General features: G+C 41.6%; 1 protein-coding gene across 3 annotated transcripts in view; it reads left to right on the forward strand.

The window, feature by feature from the left end:
- TOM1L1 (target of myb1 like 1 membrane trafficking protein) overlaps positions 1-22,970 on the forward strand; it is a 61,983-nt gene that overhangs the window by 38,161 nt on the left and 852 nt on the right. For 2 of the 3 annotated variants that reach the window (XM_052657267.1, XM_052657268.1), the window contains 8 exons: positions 2,802-2,935; positions 7,192-7,252; positions 7,617-7,734; positions 9,195-9,291; positions 16,403-16,454; positions 18,088-18,193; positions 18,817-18,898; positions 22,498-22,562. In XM_052657267.1, coding sequence (XP_052513227.1) covers positions 2,802-2,935; positions 7,192-7,252; positions 7,617-7,734; positions 9,195-9,291; positions 16,403-16,454; positions 18,088-18,193; positions 18,817-18,898; positions 22,498-22,561 — 714 coding nt within the window. In that variant the 3' untranslated portion in view covers position 22,562. Of the gene's footprint in view, positions 1-2,801; positions 2,936-7,191; positions 7,253-7,616; positions 7,735-9,194; positions 9,292-16,402; positions 16,455-18,087; positions 18,194-18,816; positions 18,899-22,497; positions 22,563-22,970 lie in introns of those variants that run through there. The other variant, XR_008201001.1, reaches the window with a different exon arrangement.

Raw genomic sequence — 22,970 nt, forward strand, 5'->3', positions numbered from 1 at the left:
CATTGTATTTCCTTGATCATGACATTGTTCTAGCAAGGCTGCCAGTGAGCAAGAAGACGAACTGTTCTGCGTGCTAATGCAGAAAGAGGAAAAGTTCTCATTCCTCATGGCGTTGCAGCAAAAGCTGTTCTTAGTTTTTTCCTTTGTTTAATACCAGGTCCAGGGTAGTGGCACAGGTATTACAGGAACGTATTAGTTAGCTAGTTAAGCTGCTAGTGATACCTCCTTGGGTGTTCATGATACATTCATTGACTGCTCTGTATTGCAGACAGTGGTGGTGTATTTTTTTTTTAAATTTTTAATTGTTTATTTATTGTTGGCTGAGCTGGGTCTTCGTTGCTTTGAAGCAGCTCAGCTGGCTGAGTTGGGTGTCTAGCTGCAGCAGTGGGGGGTGTTCCTCTTCCTCCCAGCGCACGCGCTTCTCATGGAGGTGCCTTCTCCTGCTGTGGGCCGCAGGCTCTGGGTGTGTGGGCTTTGGTAGTCGTGGCACACGGGCTTAGAGGCTCCGTGGCACGTGGGACCTTCGTGGACGAGGAATCACACCCATGTCCCCTGTGTTGGCAGGCAGATTCTTATCCACTGTGCCACCAGGGAAGTCCCACAGCGGGGTTTCAGCCACACCATTTTCTGTCCTTAGAGCAACCCAGCATGATGGTTGTTATCCTTGCTTTATAGATGAGAAAGTAAACTGAGGCTAAATGTTAACCAGACCCCGCCCTGTATCAGGTATGCAGACGGGAGAGGCCTTAGGTCCGCCGAGTCTAATCTTTTTGTTTGCTCTTTCCCACGGGACCATGTGTGAGTCACGCTCAGCCGCCACCTGACTCTGTTCCACGAGGATATGGCCACAGCCGTGTGTTTACATATTGTCCGCGGTTGCTTGCACCAGGGCAGAGTTGGGTAGTTGCCACACAGACCATGTGGTCAACAAAGCAAGCACTATTTGGTATCTGAACCTTTAAGAAAAAGTTTGTCAACTGCTGCTGCCAGTTACCACATCACTGGGAATGTGGCCAGTTTTTTTAGTTGTACAATATGAGTATGCAAACCCAGTCTGATATCTCTCTGTTTCACTGGTTTTTTTTTCCCTTTCCCTTTTCTCCTGTCTTAACATTTTTGTTAAGATTCTGTGGAGATGGGATAGCCTTTACCTCTGAGTCTAAATGCCAGCTAGTAGTGGCTTGATTTATTTAGAGATATCCTGTTGGAAATCTTGTGATAGACTGAGATGCTAAATGGTTTTGTAAAGTGTAAGCTTTTCAGCAGGTCTGTCTTTCAGGAGGGGAAAGATTGGATAATGTAATAAATAGTGCTACCATTCAGCCAGCTCTGCTGCTTTCATTTCGAAAGGGGAATGTCCCTGTGTTTTTGCCTGATGCTGATGTACTGTTGGCCTTCTGTGGTGGCTCAGACAGCAGTGTACTATTACGTGGACAAATTCTGGCCACGGTGGATTTTAAGGAATATTAGTATCAGTCTTATGCTCCTCAGGCTCATTGAGGGTTTGCCTAAGAGAAATTAAGTTGAAAGATGTGTGTGTGCTCAGTTACTCATTCCCATCTGACTCTTTGTGACCCCACGGCCTGTAGCCTACCAGACTCCTCTGTCCATGGGATTTTCCAGACAAGAATACTGAGTGGAGTGCCATTTCATTCTCCAGGGGATCTTCCCAACCCAGGGATCGAACCCGTGTCTCCTGCATCTCCTTTATTGACAGGCAGATTCTTTACCACTGAGCCACCTGGGAAGCCCCCAGTTTTAAGATAGCAGTTTTCAAATATCTGTGTACATGAGAAACACTGAGATGCTTATTAAAAAATGTGAATTCCCAAACTCTCAGTCTCGGCAGTTCTGAATCAGTAAGTCTGCTTGTAGGTGCTTCTGGTGCTTCTGAGAAAAAGCTGGTTTGGGGAGTGGAATCTTATATGATAGTGATTCCAGGCCATCTAAATAAAGATGGGATTGATGACTAGTTTTTTAATCCAGGTTCAGTTTACCTTAGAATGTAATGTTGTAACTGTAAACTTTACATCTTTAAGTAAAACATAACAGGAGAATTATACACTGTAAATGCATTTTAACTACTTCTTTCTTCCATTACCACAAATAACAACAGCACTTTATGTTTTATGCTGTGCTTTACAGTTACAGAGTTCCTCGTTATACACATCTCATTTGATTTTTATGTCACCCCTTGAGGTAGATGTGTGTGGCAAGTAGTGTATTTTTCACTTATCAAGTAAGTAAACTGAGATTTAGAAAGCAAGTGCTTATTTTTCCTGCCATAGCATAGTTAACAAGCCACCAACCTAGAATTCCTATACACCAGTTCTAATTTCTAGTCCAGTGTTAGAGCGCTGTGTAATACATTATTGTCTCTATGATCCCTATTTGATTTTTAGAGGAAAACACTGTTCTGATGTCCTTCTGACAGAGAAAGGATGAGCTGTCCATAGTTAAATACGTTGGTAATCTCCCATAGGTGACTCATGTGGAAGTGGTCACAACAGTATGAAAGGGAAAGGGATAGGGCTAATCGCTCAGTCATATCCAGCTCCTTGCAACCTCATGGACTGTAGCTTCTCTGTCCCTGGGATCCTCCAGATAAGAATACTGGAGTGGGTAGCCATTCCCTTCTCCCGAGGATCTTCCTGACCCAGGGATTGAACCTGGGTCTCCTGTATTGCAGGCAGATTCTTTACTGTCTGAGCCACCAGGGAAGCCTTGGTTGCAGTCGTTCAGAAGGGCAAATGAGTTTGGTTTTTAGCATGGAAGAAGAAATCTCTCTGCTTCTTTGACAGAAACTGTATAAGACGGGTCGGGAGATGCAGGAGAGGATCATGGACCTGCTTGTGGTGGTGGAGAATGAAGATGTCACTGCTGAGCTGATTCAAGTGAACGAGGACTTGAATAATGCCATCCTTGGGTGTGAGAGGTGAGCAGTGGGCACCCTCTCTGACCGTCCTCCAGGGCTCAGCATTCTCAGAGTGCCTGGCGGTGGGCGCTCAGAAAGATCAAGAACACGTTTGGACACAGGTGCTTGCCTTCCAAGGCAGGGAATTCTGGTCCTGCTCTCCCAGGAGTGTGTGATACGGCTTGCAGGAATGAGCGTGACCTGGGCAGTGCGAGAGGCATTTGTGGGCAGTGCCACGCTGACCTGTGAACAGAGCCTGGATCTGAATCACCAGATGTCTGCACTGCGCACGTCATTGGCTCTCAGACAGGCCAGTGGTACAAGCTGACCGTTGTCGTGAAAGTGAGGTTTGCCCTAAGTTTGAGGTGGAGAATCACATGGAAATGGTAGCGAGAAGAGAAGATAGTCTAGATAAAGTCAGAGCAGTGAGGGTAATCTGTATATGAACATGAACTTCAAAAAAAAATTCTATTCAGAAAAGAATGACAGCAAAAATTTTAAATACAGTCTTCCCTCCATATCAGTAGGGGATTGATTCCAGGAACTTATGCCCCCAGCAACACCAAAATCTACAGATTCTCTAGTCCTTTATGTAAAATGGTGTAGTTTTTAAATGTAACCAATGCATAGGTTACATGTACACTTTAATGTACATCCTCCTGTACACTTTAAATCATCTCTGGATTACCTATAATACCTAATAAATGTAAATGCTATGTAAATAGTTGTAAATACAATGTAAATGCTATGTAAGTAGTTGCTGGTGCATGGCAAATTCAAGTTTCATTTTTAGAACTTTCTGGGATTTGTTTTTTTTTCTTTTTCAAATATTTTCAGTTTGAGGTTGGTTGAATCCTTGGATGTGGAATCCACAGATAAAGAACCTGTGGATACAGGTTTCTAACATTTTAGTTTTTTTCTAAACTTGTTTTATAGTCATGATTATATAAAGAACATATCCTTTTGTTTCTCCCTTGATTTTCTTCACTGTATTTGTGTACCCTATGTTCTTAAATGCTTTGGCTAAACCATTATTTTTAATAGTTCTTTAATAGTCCATTCTTCTCTCATAGTTCACTTGTTAGGTGTTTAAGTTGTTTCCAAGTCATTTATGTATTCATCAAAGTAACAGTGTTATAATCTATTATAATCTATAGTCAAGCCTATAGTCAGGAAAACACCTTCAATAATATATATATATATATTTACACACACACACACTTGGAAAGTGGGATAGATGAACTGATTAGAGGTCTGTTTGCTGAGAGTAACAGCCAGACCTGGCGCACGTCAGAAGGCAGGGAAGCTTCTGTGCGGAAGTCCCGTCTGAGCTGAGGATGGTAGAGGTTGAGGCGGGGGCGGTGGGGGGGGGGTGGCGCGCTGGCAGCATCAGGAGCAGGCCAGGGCACAGCGGGCCTGGGGCAGGGGGGCTCCAGGACCCGTCCCCAGGGAGGGGCAGGCAGGGCAGCTGCTGCTTTGACTGAGGTGGCTTTCTCCTCAGTCTTCGTGTAAAGTGCTGAATACAAACACAGCTTCAGGCAAGTCTCCTGGGCTCTTCCCAAACCTATCCCTAGGCCTTCCTGGGCCTCTGAAGATCCCCAAACTGCTCCTGGACCTTTGTTTGGAACAGGGACTGTACTGGCATTTGGGTAGGACAGTTTTCCCTTATGTGGCCCCTACTCACTGAATTCCCGAGGTCTTCCTCAAAGTGACATTTCAAGCCGCCCTGAGGGGAACCGTTTTTGCTGAGCCTTTCTGGGGTTAGTGGCCCTGTCTCCCACCAGCTGATGGAGAAGGAGACCAGTGTGACCAAGGGAAAGAGGTCAACAGGCCCAGCTTCAAACTCTGCTGTCCATTCTGGACAGATTGCTTGGCTTTTTAAGACTTGGGTTTTCCCCTGTTTATTAAAGGGAATACTACTACCTGTTTGGAAAGGGCTTGTTTACTTTGTTTGTTTTTGAGAATTAAATGTGATAATGTAGATGAAAGCACCTAGCCGGTGCTAGCTCGTTAATTTGTTAATTTCTTGTCCTCCTCCTCTTCTTGTCCCACTGAGTCTTCTGAATTATGGTCTGGACTTTCCCCCACTGATCAGTAATGAACCAAGAAAATCAGAGAAGTAGACGCCCAGCTGTGGAACAAGTTTCCCCTGTGTCTCACCGTGAGAGCGAACAGCCGTTCTGCGCAGACGTGGTGGGGCGCCCAGAGGCAGACGTGAGCCCTGCGGCCGAGTTCTCTTCCCCTCAGCAGCCTCTCACGGTCCTCACCCTTCATTTGCTTTGGTGTAAATCTTTCTAAGTAGGAAGATGTCTGAGGAAAACCACACGGTTTTCAGTTGGGTGCCGACTCTTGGTTTTCATTTTGAAGAGTTCTATTATTGCAAACCATAAGACCACTTACAAAAAGCTTCCTCTGAGGAGGAGTGTGTGTTTATTTGGTCTTGATGTTAGGAGAGTGGGTTACTTCTGTGAACCGCTTTTTCTGACTGACTTTTGGACCAGGGCTTTGTTTCTTCTTGCAGGCTTTAGAGGAGCATCGTTTCCCTGCAGCATGTGGTTGATGCCATTTACCCTGGCTCCTGAGCTCTTTGCTCCGTTTTCAAAGCTGGCATTGTCTGGCTGGGTCCTTCTCACGTTTTATCCCTCCTGCTTCCTTCTTCTGTCTCCCTGTCCACATTTAAGGGCCTTCCTGATTACACTGGGCTTACAGTCCAGGACAATCTCACTAGCAACCTTCAGGCCATGTGCCCCCTAACCTGACATACTCACTGTTCCATTGATTTACTATGTGGCTGTCTTGGTTGGGGGGATGATTCTGCTTACCAACGTCTGCGCTCTGTTCCTTAAAGATTCACATCCATCCCACAGGCAAAATACACTCATTCTGTTCCAGAATCTCCAAAGGTTTCCACTCGTTACATCCAGGGAATAGTTGTGCAAATAAGGAAACAGAAATTCGTTACTCAAGGCTTGATTTGTGAGGTTTGGTCATACCTTGCACATAACTTGGTAGCACGTAAGAAGCCAGTGCCATTAGTAAATGGAATAAAAGCCTGTGTGTTAGAATAGGGAAAATCCTTAAATCTAAGCCATATTCTAATTCAGTGTAAGCTTTTAGCCTTCAAAGTGTTTAGGTTCATGGGATTGATGTGTCATAATAGTAATACTGTGTGTTTCTAAGGCAGCTTTTAGTTTGCAAAGCATACCCACATTCATCCACCTATATTACCTATCTTCCTGTATCTTGCTGTTTAAAATAGCTTTCTGAGGAAATGGCTCAAACATTACTATTCTCTGTGAGTAGTTGGACAACTGAGGGCCATATGTATGGTCTTGTAACTACTCAGTAATAAAGCTAACGCTTGTACTTTGGATTTCTGCCTTCAACTTCACTATTCTTTCAAACCTATTCTCTTATTGATTTGTTTCACTGCTCCTTCTTTACCCACAGTAAAGTAGAAACTGTGTAAAATTAAAACAAAGTTGTAAAAGGTCAATATTTTTGGGTGCCAAGCATCTTATAAAAATGAAGATTAAACAATGAAAATATGTTAACTGTATGTGAATTTTATGTAGAATGGTAACTTTTGATAATTTTGGCAAAACTGGAAGCATATTTGGAAATAAGGAGAATATTTAAGTATGTGATACATTCATGGGCTTCCCTGGTGGCTCAGAAGGTAAAGCATCTGCCTGCAAGGCAGGAGACCCAGGTTCGATCCCTGGGTCGGGAAGATCCCCTGGAGAAGGAAATGGCAACCCACTCTGGTACTTTTGCCTGGAAAATCCCATGGATGGAGAAGCCTGTAGGCTACAGTCTAAGGTAGGCTACAGTCTATGGGGTCACAAAGAGTTGGACACGATTGAGTAACTTCACTCTCACTTTCTGATATATTCATAAGGTAAAGTATACAACAACTAAACGCTGTATTTCTGAATAACTAGAAAAATGATGTCAACATAATGGAATTATGATACTGAATTATGTAGATATAATTTCAACAAAGTTTAAAATAGATTAACTTACAGAAAAAAAATAGTACAAGGAAATACATAATGTTAATAAAGACCATAAAACTTGGTGATTGAATTATTAATGTTTATAATATTTGTCCATTTTCTCATAGAACTGGGGAAATGTTATTAAAGTACTTTATTGGGAATTGATTATGGATGAAGTTGATTATTGGTGAATATTTGCATATTAATAATTTGTTAAATATTACAGCATTTTCATATGTTTTCTTTTAAATACTTGCATTTTGTTAATTCAAACAGGTTTACTCGAAACCAACAAAGGATTTTAGAGCAAAATAAGAGCCAGAGGGAAGATGCCAATGTAAGTAAACAGAAATGTTATAAAATAAACAATTGAAAATGTTATAAATTGTATGGTAAGGAGCAAAACTTACCTAAAACAAGTCTTAAAAAAGAAGAAATATGCATTAATGATTTGGGATGTTTTAGTAGTGCAGAGTATTTGCCTTAATGACTCATTGAGTTATTGATAAGAGCTCGGAAGAAGATTCTCTAACTAAGCAGGGAAGCCATGTTGGTGTTGCCAATGGGATGGAGAATTCTCTCCCAGGATACCTCCAAAATAAGATCTTTCTTTTTCCAAAGGACAGTCTCTGGGGAGAAAGCCATGATCAACTGCCTGAGGCAGTTTTTTCTAAATTGTGTTTTGTTTGCTTTGTTTTCAGACTACCAGTGAACCTTCTGCCCCATCCTCAGATCTCCTTGACCTGAGTCCCAGCCTTCCGATGCCTAGGACCACCCTGGGAGAAGTCAGCACCCTGAACACTCAGCTTTCAGACTTAAGTAAATAAGCACGTGGGTCTTTTCAGACCAGCAGAAGAGCATGATGTGAAACAGTTCTCCTTAGTTTCTTGATTAAATGCAACTTGAGAAGGACTGAAGTCAATCTGAGTATCAGAGAACTGTATCAGGAGATGTAATTACTTCTTGGCCAGTGGATAGGTCATATGCAGTACAGGAATGGGATGTGTCGAGGGGAGGAGGTCCTTGAAACCCATCCCACTGGCTTGGAGTTCACCTGGCCTACTTACAGAGCTTGTTCAACTCCATGGCCAACATTTAGACGTACTCTGAACCCATTCACTATTATTTTTGGGTTTCTCTGTCATACTACAGCATCAGGTAAGGGAATATTTGATACAGATAGAGAAATTCAGGAAATATGAGGCCTCATGAGGTGAAATGTAGAGGATAAATCACAGGTTTTTGAGTCAGAGAAGTCCAAGTTGAAATCCACCAGTCCAGTTCTGTTACTTCTTAGCCACCCAACTCTTGAGACTTTCCTACTAAGTGAGTTGCATTAATGGGTTTTTGTAAAAAACTGTAAGCTTAGGGTTACCTATTTGTCTAATTTATTTGTCACCTCTTATTATCCTTCCCAAAGAGTTTTGGTAAATTACAAAGTAAAATGGGGGCTTCCCTCGAAGCTCAGTTAGTAAAGAATTTGCCTGCAATGCAGGAGACCTGGGTCCCATCCCTGTAATGGAAATATCCCCTGGAGAAGGAAATGGCAACCCACTCCAGTATTCTTGCCTGGAGAATCCCACAGACAGAGGAGCCTGGCGGGCTTCAGTCCATGTGTTCACAAGAGTCGGACACGACTTAGTGACTAAACTACCACTAAACATAATGAAAAATCCTGAAATCCAGAATTTTCTGCCAAGTTAAAATGAGTTTGTTTGCCATTTATGTTAGCAGGATTTTAGAATCAAAATATTCAATATTATTCAATTTGTGGTTTTCTTAAAACTTCCCTCATTTCTAAAATGTTGGCTGCTTTCTTAGACCAGTGGGATGTTTGGAATCTATTATATTGAAGAGTTTTAAAGTTTTTATCAGTGTTTTCAAAGGGGGAAAATAATTATTCTCTTTGGGATATCTCATGATTATGGAAACTTAAGAGTTTGGAGAGGTGAGAGTAGAACTCTGTGTATACCACAACTTTTTACTTTTGTGCTTCACAGGAAAAGACATAAAATCCCTTCCATTCTGAGTCAGCCTGGGATTTTAGAAAACCCAATATAATAATGTTTGTTACCTTCACAGCATCCTCTTTTTATGACAGGGAATTTCTCTCTTTCCAATTGCCATAAATGTTTTTTTAATTTTTATTTGAGGAAATAACATGATTTTATGGTGACAAAACTATCTCAGTCTCTTTCATTTGATGGTGGTGGTGGAAAATCCAACAGAATTGATGGACAAAATGTTTTAAAGCTTAACAAGTACATTTTGTGTTCTAGATTTCAGCTCTCTGAGTCCGGTTGTACCAAACAACTTCAAACCCAGTATTAATACACAGGTGGATCTGCTGGCCTTGGAAAATACAGAAACACCCCTGTAAGTATGTCCGTAATACTCCAGAACTAATTCAATCTCATTCCTCATCATTAAGAAAACATGACATAATAGAAAAGGTGGAGACTTAGAAATCTGACGTAACTGATTCAGAATTTCAGTGCTACTCCTGGTTGCTCAGATGGTAAAGAAGCCGCCTGAGATGCAGGAGACCCAGGTTCAATCCCTGGGTGAGGAGGACCCCCTGGAGGAGGGCACGGTAACCCACTCCAGTACTCTTGCCTGGAGAAGTCCATGGACAGAGGAGCCTGGCGGGCTACAGTCCATGGGGTTGGAAAGAGTCAGACAGGACTGAGCAACTAACGCGTTCATTTTCGCTAGGGATCTGCCATAACTGATTTGGACTTTCAGTACTATTTCTTAGTAGCTGTGTGGCCTTGAACGAGAAACTTGACCAGCATGAGCCTTCATTTTTCTTCCAAGAATCCTCTCTAGGCTTCTTACAAATGCTTCCTCTACTAGGCTTCTTGTGCAATGCTCTATGTACCTCCCAGGATAGCATTCTGTACATAAAAAGCATTCAGTAAATCCTGTTTCTCTTTGTTTTTTTTTCAGTGGTAACAGGAGGTAGGAAAAATGTATTGACAGTGAGAGGAACAGAAATGGCCACACAGATTGCAGAGCACTCGCTATGTGGGAGACACTTTGCTGAGCTGTTTTTATTTCATTTAATCTTTGCAATAGTTCTTGAATCAGTGCTGTTATCATTATTCCCATTTTATAGGAAAAAAGCCTGAGATTTAGGGAATAGAACTTACCCAAGTTCATATACCAACGAACTAGCAGGTCTGGTGAACTGATAGTTTACCAAAAAAGAAATACAAATGGGTCTAAAAACATATTTTTGCTCAGTGATGCTCAGCCTTACTTACAGTTATAGAAGTGTAAGTTAAAATGCAATAAGACTATTTTTTAACCTCACAGATTGGCATTAGTCTGCATGTTTGTTAACGTGCTTTGTTGACTGTGGAGAGACAAATACTATAACAAAATTGTGCAGTTCTTATTAGGGGCACATGGCAATTTCTGTTAAAATTATAAATGTATTTAAAATTATAAATGTACCTTTGGACTTGCAGTCTCACTTCTAGGTATTTATGCTCACTTATGCAAAATAAAGTCAGTTGTTCTTGACAACATTTGTGCAATAGATAATAATTGGAAACAACTCAAATACCCTTCAGTTTGGGGAATAATTAAATAAACATCTACACACTGTATTACACTGCTGGGGAAAAAAAGTAGGCCCTCAGCGTGAGGGACAGTCACCAGTGTATTTATTATTAAGTGAGAAAAGATGCAAAGCAGTTTGTACATACTCTGTTGCATTTGTGTAAGAAAGTGGGAAATAATATGTGCTAATATTTGCCTCTCTTTGCATAATGAAATATAAGAAAAATGCAGAAGAGCCTAAACAAAGCATGGTTACCTAACGTTAAGAAGAGGCAGGATGGAGTAGATAAACAGCAAAAAAAATAAGCAGAAGTTAGATTTGCCTTCCGTCAGGGCCTATATTCTCTTTTTCCCTTTTACATATATGTATTTCAGGTAATAGGCAATACATCTCCATGTTTCAGATATCAAAGCAGTATAAAAAGATGTACAGGGACAATACTCGATCTTACCCCACTCCTATCCTGCCTGTTGCCTTCCCTTGGGTCATACCTGCTTCCACCCAGGGAACCCCTCTGTCAGTTTCTTATTTATCCTTCCAAAGGATCTTTATGTAAGTAGGAATATGAGTTATTTTTCTCCTTTATTAAATGAAGGGCAGCATACTGTATGTACTATTTCAAAACTTTCTTTTGTTTTTCATACAACAGCATATCTTGGCTGTATTTTTATGTCATTGGACTTAGATATTTTTTAGTCACTTTTCTGTGTTAAAAAGAAGAGGTGCAGAGGGAGGAGAAGAGAAAGGAGAATCAAACTAGGGAGAAAAAGAGGGGGAAAAGTGTGTAAGGGTAGAAGAGAGAAAGAAAAAATTCACGTGCTGTCGTTTGAACCTCCAGGTTGGGTCAGTACCTTAATTTGACGCCTTCTGGTATTGACTTCTGTGGTGCAAGTAATTGTTGAAATGTTGTAGGCAGCACTCCAGTGAAGTTGCTTAGTAAATCATGTGGTCTGAAGTAGCTGATTCTATTTTCCTTTATCCTGAAAATCTTGTTGGGAAAGATTGACCATATAAATGAAATCCCATTACAAAAAAAAAATGTATAAAACCACACAAAGATCAAATCCTAGCTAATAGCTGCTTGGTTTCATGGATCTCATACTTCAAGGGGCATAAAAATCACATGAGTGACTATTAAAAAGTAGAATGGCTAGACCCCAGAAACTCTGATTCAATAGCAGGAATCTTTAGTTTTAAAAAGAGTCTCTGGGGAACCATAAAACAGTGATCAGCTGATCATTAGAAACTCTATTATGGTTGTCTACCCAAGATCCAGATATCAAAATAATTATAATAGTTCTTAGAATTCACTGGAATGAAAGATAATGGGTGTCATCTGTTTTGTTTTCTAGACAATGTCTTTTGAACATATTTTTTCTAATTTTTGAAAACTTACCTGAGTGAAACTGTCACTAGTCCGGTTTTTTATAGTGTTGGAAATTGAAGCACTAAAGTTACCTAAGGCATCAATCTGAGTTGAATCATGTGTGAAAGATTACTTGTAGAAAAAAGTGAAAGTTGCTCAGTCGTGACCAACTCTTTGCAAACCCATGGACTGTAGCCCGCCAGGCTCCCCTGTCCGTGGAATTCTCTAGGCAAGAATACTGGAGTGGGTTGCCATGCCCTTCTTCAGAGGGTCTTCCTGACCCAGGGATCGAACCTGGTTCTCCAGCATTACAGGCAGATTCTTTACCGTCTGAGCCACTTGGGGAAGCCCAAAGATTACATATGAGAGGCACGATCAGCTGTCAAAATATCTGGCAGTCTTAAGATTTTTCCGCCCCTCTTTTGTTTGCAGTACAATTTATCACAGAACAAATGAGTGATGGAACTTCTCATAATGGAAAGGATTCCTGAAAAGCAGTGATGATGATAGGATAAAGGCATATTTACAGCCTACTTAGTATCGGGCAGCAGGCTAAGAGTAAGACACGCTCCCTGGTTCCTTAGTCTGGTGCTCCTTGCAGTGCTCTGAGGTCGGTGCCCCCAGTGCTCCCTGTACTGGTGAGGAAACCAAGGCTGAGAAATACCAGCTTGCCAAACAAAGGTTGTCCAACTAGTGCAGAAAGAGGATTCAAATTCAAGTGAATCTGATTTCAGTACCTGCTCTCTCTCTCTTTTTTTTTTCTTTTCATCTAATTTTATTTTTACTATTTCCATATGGTAAAATTGACCCTTTTTTTGTTTGCTGCAGAGCTCTGTGTTTTTTCTAACATATATATAGATGCATGTGACCATCCCCACAGTCTGAATACAGAAGAGTTCATTATCCAGAAAAGCTTGCTTATGCTAGGCCTTTATGGTCACCCCCACCCCCAGCCCAGCAGCCACCAGTCTGTTCTCTGTCATTACAGTTGGTCTTTCTGACAGTAGGGTCTGAATAGTCATCTGGTGTGTGATATTTCTGATCTGGTGTGTGATATTTCTGCAAAGGTTATGTAAAATTGTTTGCTTCGTGTATTTTGAAGCTCTTTCAGTGCATTTGCATTCAGGATTGTTGTCTTCTTGGAGAATTGACTCTTTTTATGATTATGTAATGTCCCTCTTTATCCCTTGCAATTGTCTTTACCTTGAAGTTTACTTTGATTGTAATCAAAGACATTCTAGCTTTCTTTTGATTATATTTGCATGGTATATCTTTTTCTAACTTTTTCCTTTTAACTATTTGAAGTGAGTGTCTACATTTTTATATACTCTCATAATGTCTGTCTTTAATTGGTATGCTTAGACCGTTTATATTTAATATGTCTGGATTAGGATCACCATTGCGTGATTTGCTTTTCTCTTTGTTTCCTTTGCTGTTTTTTTTGTTGTGTTTTGTTTTATCTGTTTCCTCTTTCCTTCATACTTTGGGCTCTTTGGATGTTTTTAATATCCATTTTATTATGATACTATATTTTTGTACAGTTTATATATGGGGAGGGGAGGACTGGTTGCTCTAGGAACTGAAGTTTTTTTAGTGTATTTAAAACCAGTATTTTCCCACTTGAAGTGAGATATAGAAACTTTATTATCATATAGCTCTCCCCTTTATATGATAGTTTATCGTATATATTATATATATATGTTAAAGAAACACAAGACAATGAAAAATCATTTTACAATTTTTTCATAGTACAGTTTTACTTGCAGCCCTTAAATAAATTTTAAAGACTCAGGAAGAGCAGAATAGTCCATCATATTCACCTAATATTTACCGTTCCTGTTGCTTTCCTTTCGTTTTCCTTTGGCACAGTTTCTCTTGTGAAGAATTTCCGTTAGCATTATTTTAGAGACGATCTGATGGCAGTGACAGTTTCTTAGTATATTTTATGTACTTCATTTTCATTTTTGTTCCTGAAGGATACTCTCATTGGATATAAGATTCTGGGCTGATGGTTCTTTTCTTCTAGCAGTTTTTAAACATTGCTCCAGTGTCTTCTGGCCTAAATGGCTTCTAATGAGAAATCTTAACATTCATTCCAGTTCTTGTTCCTGTGTTGACTCCGTGTTACTTCTTTCTGTCTGTGCTTTGAAGAACTTTTCTTTTTTCTAATTTTAAACAGTTTGATTAGGATATGTCTAAGTGTGGCTGTCTTTGTTTTGCTGAGTGTTATTTGTTTCCTGTGGTTGTCATAAAAACATTACCGCAAGCTGGGTAATGGAACTCACCTTCTTAGAGTTCCGGAGACTAGAGGTCTGAAAGGAAGCAAGGCGCCTCCTCCCAGGACTCTGAGTGGAGGAGTCATTCTTCCCTCCTCCACATTCTGGGGAGCGTAGGCACTCCTTTACTTCTGTGTCTTGTGGCCACACACTTTGCTTTCTTTCTCCATCTTCACTTTGCCTTCTCCCCCTTGTTTCTCAAGTCCTTCCCCAGATCCCCATTTTCCTATTTTAGGGTCATATATTCTTGGATTTAGTGCCCACTCAAACATCATCTTAGTTCAGTTCCGTTCAGTTCAGTTGCTCAGTCGTGTCCGACTCTTTGTGACCCCATGAATCACAGCATGCCAGGCCTCCCTGTCCATCACCAACTCCCAGAGTTCACTCAAACTCACGTCCATCGAGTCGGTGATGCCATCCAGTCATCTCATCCTCTGTCGTCCCCTTCTCCTCCTGCCCCCAATCCCTCCCAGCATCAGAGTCTTCTCCAATGAGTCAACTCTTTGCATGAAGTGGCCAAAGTACTGGAGTTTCAGCTTTAGCATCATTCTTTCCAAAGAATACCCAGGGCTGATCTTCAGAATGGACTGGTTGGATCTCCTTGCAGTCCAAGGGACTCTCATGAGTCTTCTCCAACACCACAGTTCAAAAGCATCAATTCTTCGGCGCTCAGCTTTCTTCACAGTCCAACTCTCACATCCATACATGACCACTGGAAAAACCATAGCCTTGACTAGAAGGACCTTAGTCGGCAAAGTAATATCTCTGCTTTTCAGTATGCTGTCTAGGTTGGTCATAACTTCCCTTTCAAGGAGTAAGCGTCTTTTAATTTCATGGCTGCAGTCACCATCTTGGTCTTATCTAAATCCTGTGTTGAATGTTGGTACTTTGATTTTAGCAGGCAGACAGCCTAGTGAAGTTTATGCTGCAGTTTCAGCCTGCCTTCTATGTGCTTTCGTTCTGATGTCAGTTAAATTTTCAAAGCCGTTGAGTGTTACTGAGATGCGTCCCACACGTGTGCCACCCATTTGTCACTGTAAGATCTGGACAGCAGGCTGTGTGTTCATTTCTCAGCATCTTTAACCCACTGCAGTATTCTTGCCTGGAAGACCCCATGGATGGAGGAGCCTGGTAGGCTACAGTCCATGGGGTCGCAGAGTGGGACACGACTGAGTGACTTCACTTTCACTTTCACTTTCACTTGGCATTGATTGGGATCAGCCATGGATGCATAGATCAGGGTGTAAGCCCAGGATTTCATAAACAACTTTGAGGTCATTGTCCTGAATTCCTCTGTCTTTGTGATTTCCCTGATTCTTTGCTTTCCTGGGATTCCCTTTTTGGTCTCTCCAGTCAAAAAGCTGCAGGTTTACTGTGTCATGCATTTCCTTGACTATGCTTGTCATGGGGACCAGACGGCAGGATAGAAAGGATAAAGGAAACAAGGTTTTGCCTCATCCTGATGATCACAGTTCCCCTCTTAGAGTGGAAGTTGCCTCTCAGAGGTTTAAGCCCCTCTCGGTCCCCATTGCCTCTGCTGTCACTGAGGCCACCTGGGGATTGCCTGGGGATTAGAGTGCGAGAACGAAGAGGAAGAAAGGGCCAAGGCTTGCCCTGCACACTCTGGGCACTAGGGTTTCCCTTTCCTGCTCCTTGAGTGAGAACGAGCATCCTCCTGGAGCTGTGTGTCCTCCCTGTCCAGTTGGGCTTTAGGCGGCACTGCATGCCAGTTCGGAAATACCCAGAGGGGCAGAGCATGGTAAGTTCACCAACAATTCATTGATATTCCAATTCTAGTCTTCTTTCCCAATTAGCTTGTAATTAATATTTACCTTGCAGTTCTCAGATATTTGCCCCATGCCTTCTGTCCAGATTTTATAGTTGCATTTGGTGAAAGAGACAGGGCAAATGTGTTTACTCCATCTACAAACTATGCCCCATCCTAACCTCTACTCTGCCTTGCCTTTCATCCTTTAGAAGTGATGGGGTGGCAGCTGCTCTGAGCGGAGACTGAAGGCGCTGCTGTGACCGATGGAGTGCGCTCCGGGGTCTCGGGCTGCCGCTGCCCAGCCCCAGTGCTTTGTCTTCATTCTCTTTGGCGTTTGGGCATTATGACCTGGTGGGCACCAACACCACTGGCAGTTGTTCTATAAAATTAATACTTCTGTGCAGTCTGAAGGTGCATGTGGGGTATTGCTTTTAGACCAGAAAGGTCATCTTTTCGCACTGTGTGTTCTCACTGTAGGGTAATCATGCTGTGTTATCACACTGTCCTAGGTTTGCCCAAAGGACCAGCCAAAACCTCGCCTCAAGTCATACATACGAGAGTGTAAGTAATGAAGGCCTTCCCGGGCAGTGCCCCCAGGGAGCAGATTATCATGCTAAAATGGAGCTCCCAATCCTTAGTTCTCAAGTTCTGCTCAAAATTTCTTCCTAAGGTGTTAATGAAGCCCTTGTTAGGGCTTTTCCTTGTTGCCTCTTTAATCATTTAAGATAAGTGTAGTCTCACTTCCATCAGAAAGATAGTAAAGGAACAGAATTCCCTTGAAAGTGTTTCTGTTTGCTATCTTTGCTCTCTCTCCTCCCATCCTCTGACGGAGTTCAGTCAGACAAGTTCTCATCTCAGCCGCCTCGCGGGCTGAGCTCTTCTCAAGGTGACTGGAGACCTCCCGATGACTGACTAGTCCTGCCGTGCTCAGCGCTCATCCTACCTGATCAGCAGCAGCTGAGGCCAGCCACCTCCTCCCGTCTGCACACGTGCTTTCAGACACCACTCCCTTCAGGCTCTCCTGCTGCTCTCTTCTGCATCCCTTTGCTGACCTCTTCTCCTCTACCGGCCTCTCAGTGTTGGAGACCCTGGGAGGCAGGCCTCAGGTTTCTCTGCCCACATTATTTCCTCTCTGGTCTTTTGGTCTCGTATCAAGAGGTACCATTCAGACTCTGAGCACTTACAAGTTGTTTCCAGTCCATACCCCTTCCCCATGTGCAGAACTCCCATTTCCACCTGTCACTTCACATCTCCCCTTGCTTTCTTTCAGCCTCAGCTCCCGATGTGCTCCTTCGGCCGTCTTCCCCATTCTGTAAATGACCAGTTTCTGTTGTTCAGGTCAAAAACCTTGGGAAACTGTGCTTGACCTTTACTGTTTTACCTTTGCCTTCAAAATATATGTTATTCCGCCACCTTTTCCCACCTCCCTTTTACAGCCCAGCGCAAGCTACATCAGATGGGTACTGCAGTGGCCTCCCGCAGGGCTGCTCTTCCAGCCTCCACCTCCCTCTCCACCCCCACCCCATCATACAATCTGTTCTCCAGACAGAAACCAGAACAAATCTTTTTTTAAAATAAAGTTTATGTTACTCATTTACTCTAAAGCCACCTGTGGTTTTCTGACTCCACTTTATCAAAGCCTGAGAAGCCGCTCTGACCTCTCCTGTTGCCTCTCCAGCTGTACGTCCGGCTCCCTCCCTTGGCTTACTCTGCTTCAGCTGCACTGGCTTTGCCTGCTCCAGAGCATATGACCCGTGTTCCCTCAGATAATCACAGGGCCCACAGGGCCCTGCTCCATGTCCCCAGTGGTGAGGCATTCTCTTGACCAGGTCTGACAGATATGCTTTTTTGTACTTAATGGTTTTGCCTCTTTGAGGCCAAGGTTTTATATTCAGTGTGGAACAGGAGACTCTGGACTGAGCCATACATTTCTGGCTTTTGTTTTTTTTTTAAGCAATATATTTAAGTTTACATTTTATGTGGGAATTAAGGTGCAGGGAGCATGAAACCAGACAGAACAGCAGTAGGTTTTATAAGGGGATATTACCTTAAAAACTAAAATAATAGTTAACCATTAGTAATTCTTATCTGATTGAGAATATATGATTCTTGGGATAGTGCCACTTGGAAGGTTAGGAATCAAAATCATAAAAGCTTAGAATGTTTATTTGAACGTGTGCTCTGCTCTCTTCAGTTTCTGGAACATTCAAATGCAGTATTACTGCAGCCAGTTAGCCTACAGACCGTTCCAGCAACACCATCAAACCAGAGACTGCCACCTCTGCCTAGCAATCATCCAGGTACTTAAGACCTTATTATCTGCACCAAATAAAGAAACTTATGAGAATAGATGGGTCTGCTAGAGATTTATTGGTGACTAAAAACAGATATGCAGACAGAAGAAATTAGAGTGCATTTGCATTTTCAGCTACATGAGGTAAATTTAAGGCAGATTTCATTATGACTGACTGTTGCCGTTGTCACTAAGTCACGCCCGACTCTGCAGCTCCGTGGACTGCAGCCCGTTGGGTTCCTCCGTCCGGGGGATTTCCCAGCCAAGAATATTGGAGTGGGTTGCCGTGCCCTTCTCCAGGGGGTCTTTCTGACCCAGGCACATCTCCTGCATTGGCAAGGGGACTCTTGACCGCTGAGCCACACGGGAAGCCCCGTGACTGACAGGAGGCTGTGGAGGTGCTTGTGTGGCACTAATCCTGTATTCTGAGTGCTGAGGTGAATGAACCTTTAGTCTGAGTCTGGGCGCCTGTAGACTTGTACTGGGCAGTAGCGCTGGGACACCAGTGTGCTTGTTTCTGGTTGTCAAGTGGTCATTAGGATCTTCTGTTTGAAGTCAAAGTCAGAGAGAGTATTAACTGTGTGCATCTCCTCAAAAAGCACAATGTGTGTTTCTTTTTGTTGCCTATAGCGATGACAAAGAACGATCTCCAGCCACCCAATTACTGTGAAGTAATGGAGTTTGATCCCTTAGCTCCTGCTGTCACCACAGAGTAAGTCATTTACAAAATGATTATTTTTTTGTCTTGGTTCCCTTTGGTAGCAGAGCTCACAGGGTTTGGTTATACATTTAACTTTGTTCAGGCCTTAGCAGAAATCAATGACCTTATATAAAAGTGATTTATGAGATTTTGTGGTGGTTATTGCTCTTAATGTTGGTCTTGTCATTCTTGACCTTGTGACTTAAAAATAAAAACACTGGGGTTGCACACTAAGAAATAAGCAGAACCATCATGTGCATTAGTGTATTCCTTATAGATGCCTTGGAAGAAAGTCAGATTCTCTCCAGCTCGAGACGGGCACTATTCACTGATTGATGACTCTTAAGTACCACAATGATGGGGTATTTTAGTTGTTCTTTGACTAATGCCAGAAAAAGACTTACATAAGAACTTGTTTTTAATCTTCACTACCTATGACAAGTGTGCTTATTAATGTAAAATTTACTTTTTAACTTGGAATCCTTAAAGCAATATTATTTTGTGATTTCATATTGGTCAAGTGCGTATAAATATTTATGGGATGGTAGCCTCATTAGTGGAGTAGGAAATAGCAACGCACTCCAGTATTCTTGCCTGGAGAATTCCATGGACAGAGGTGCTTGGCGAGTTACAGTCCGGGGAGTCACAGAGTCAGACACAACTGAGCATGCACACACAGGCTCATTAGTTTTAATGTATTTTGACTAACTGAAAGTTACCTCCAAACTTGTTTAAAATGATTAAAGCATTTTCATAGAAATGACTGTTTAGAAACTAGCAGCCTACAGGCTGTATCTTGCCTGCAACTGTGCTTTGTTTGACCTATGTGAATTTTAAATATGCACATAAAAATTACTTGCCAAGTTAAAAGATGGGATATTTCACTAACTTTCTGAACCTCTGGATGCTTTTTGATATGACAACAATGCCAGGCCTGCATTTTTACATGCTAGCAATAGTTTGGGGCTGCGCTGTCTCAGTTCACCAGGCCCCCCACATACCTTCATCTGATCTGCCTGACATGTGTAGGCATTTGTGTTTTTGACCCTGACCCCCTGGTTCACACCCTCAGTGTAGTGATGTTTTGGAATGATTTGTAAGTGAGTAAAGCAGGCCTGCAGAACCTGTCTCATCTTAAACAGGCAGCCACTATGCAGTCCCAGGCTTATTACAATAAGTTTAGGAGTTCATTAAATATTTTTTCCTAACAGGATTGTGAAACTTTCATTCTGCTTGATAAAGTATCACTGAATATGTTAGTGCTTTAAGGAATTAGAAACTGGTTAGACTAGGTATGTTGTCTCAAGAACGCATGTTTTTTTAATCAGTTTCTCCAAGCAAATAGGAAGCAGATTATAATAATCTAGTTAATTATGAGTTAGTTGTTAAGTCGATGTGGTGGTATAGGAGATATTAAAGGTAAGAAATAGCAAGAAGCTGGAGAGGTGAAGTTTTGGAACTCCCTACCACTTTGAAAGCTCATGACACTTTCAGATTGTGGTGCTGGAGAAGACTTTTGAGAGTCCTTTGGACTGCAAGATCAAGCCAGTCAATTCTAAAGGAAACCAACCCTGAATATTCATTGGAAGGACTGATGCTGAAGCTGAAGCTCCAGAACTTTAGCCACCTGATACAAAGAGCCAACTCACTGGAAAAGACCCTGATGCTGGGAAAGACTGAGGACAGGAGGAGAAGAAGGCAGGAGAAGATGAGATGGTTACATAGCATCACCAACTCAATGGATATGAACTTGAGCAAACTGGAAGATACGGAGGACAGGGAGGCCTGGCATGCTGCAGTCCATGGGGTGACAAAGGGTCGGACATGACTTAAGGACTGAAGAACCACCACCGGCACTACAGTTCTTACTTTCTGGGTGGTAGGGTGTCTCAATCTCTTTAAACGTTCCATGAGATCCAGGGAACTTCTCCCTAAGGAAAAGCATAAAATCTTACATGAAAGTCCTGGGATTATCACATCACTGGTTGTCCATGAACCCCAAGTTAAGAATTTCTACTCCAGCAGAACATAGAGTACTTATGAATATACATATACATACACAATTCACTCATTTGACATATGACTGAAAATTAACTATGTACAAGGGGAAAGGATTGGTGCCTAATTTATAATGTTGAACCTAATGGAGGGCAAATCTAATAAGGAGGCAGAAATTAAATCAGCAGGCAAACATGCATTTGCAGTTTGTGTTAATAGTATGAAAGATATTGACTTGACAATATATAACAGAAAGAACTGACTTAATTGGGGGTTAGAAAAAGCCTGAGAAGTGACATTCAAATTAAGACCTGCAGTTTTTAGTGTAGTGACAAGTTTGGGAATCACTGTTGCAGGCCCAGGGGGAGAGAAATGGGAAAGTCAGGAGCAAAGAGAACAACAGGAACCTATTACCAGATGTGGAAATCGCAGTCTGGAAACAAAAAGAAGGGAGTGCACAAATGTGATGAACGTCGCTGAAGACAGACAAGGACTCAACACTAGATAATGGACTAAGTAACAAATCATCATGAGTGATTCAGTGGAAGTTGACAGGGACAGGGGCAAATCTCAGTGCATTAAAAAGGGATGAAGTAGACGGTGCACAGGCAGCTTACAAAGAAACTTAAACACGAAGGATTTGGGGAAAGTGGTCTGGCAGCTAGAGTATTACTGAGGCAATTAAGTAGACATGGGATAAAAGACTGTATTATTTTATAAAATGGGAAATGCTGGAACATCTGTGAATCCTGAGGGATAAAATTTAGTAGAGAAGAAGAGGTTGAAGATTCAGGGAGGGAGTCTGAGTGAAGTGTTTAAGAAGCCAGGGGTCATTAGATAGGATCATAAAAGTAGATGACGGTGCAGATGAAAAGAGACTTGAAGATTTGGTGATGGGAACATCAGGTTTCCATGTAAAGACATTTGTTAAGATAGGAGGTTTTTCCGACTGAGAGGAGGGGCATCATAGATTTGAGTAGCGTGAAGGAGGTTGAAATACTTCCGTGGAAAATGAAAGACAAAACAGAGAAACATTAAAATTTCTGGACCATGCTGGCACTTCTTGAAGTTAGCGATTACGTGTTAAAAGTGCTTTGATTTTTATAAGATTCTTTTTCTTAGTCATGTGTTGCTATACTGTGTATATTAATGCCATATTTGTAGGTATAGATATTTTCTATCTATAGACATATGTTAAGGCAAATAAAGATTATCACAGAAGAATTACTATATACAAAGATGACAGTGGTTAAATAAGCTAGAATATTAATTTCTAATGTTTAAGCCAGGGAAAGCTGAACAATTCTTGCTTTTTTTTTTTAAAGCAGAAAGCAAGCTGTCTAAATTTGAGCCATATTTCTCATTAAATTATAAGACGGTTATATAAGATACATATTTGTAAGATGCACGGGAATAGTAGCATTAAGATCTAAAGTAGTTTTTATAATGTAAGCTTCAGGGAAGAGACCTTTGTTTTTATTTATTGATACAGCCTCAACACCTAAAATGGCACCAGATTTTTGGTGTAAGATGATGGCAGTTAAAAGCCAAAATAGTACACTGAAATTGATCCATAACCATATTTATCAATTTACCATGATGACTTGTTTCAGAGCTATTTATGAAGACATTGATGTTCATCACCACAAAGGAGCTCAAAGTCACAGTGATTGTTGAGGTAAAGACTTCAACTCCCACACCTTACATTCCACATGATTTTAGTGTAACTGTCACTTTCTACATTGATTATTTACGCTTTGTAAGGGCCATCTCAGTCTGACAATTTGATGAGTGAAGTGTTACCGAAGTTCCTATGTCACTCAAATTGTAATGATCAATGAGATAGATTCTTTGTGACCATGTTAGCTAAAAATTATAAATCTTGGGAATGCAGAAATTGGTTTATGGTATAAAAATATTAATGCTAACAAAAACAGCTGATCAATAAAAAATTCTTAGCAATAGAATCAGATTTGTATTCTATGTACAGTTAATACTTGCTGACTGGGACTGGTAGAACCCATTTACTGTTATTCTAGGTTGGTCTGGATTCTATTGCTTTACTAATCATTCCATTCACTTACTA

Source organism: Budorcas taxicolor, chromosome 19, assembly GCF_023091745.1.
Source record: "Budorcas taxicolor isolate Tak-1 chromosome 19, Takin1.1, whole genome shotgun sequence".
Classification (NCBI taxonomy): domain Eukaryota; kingdom Metazoa; phylum Chordata; class Mammalia; order Artiodactyla; family Bovidae; genus Budorcas; species Budorcas taxicolor.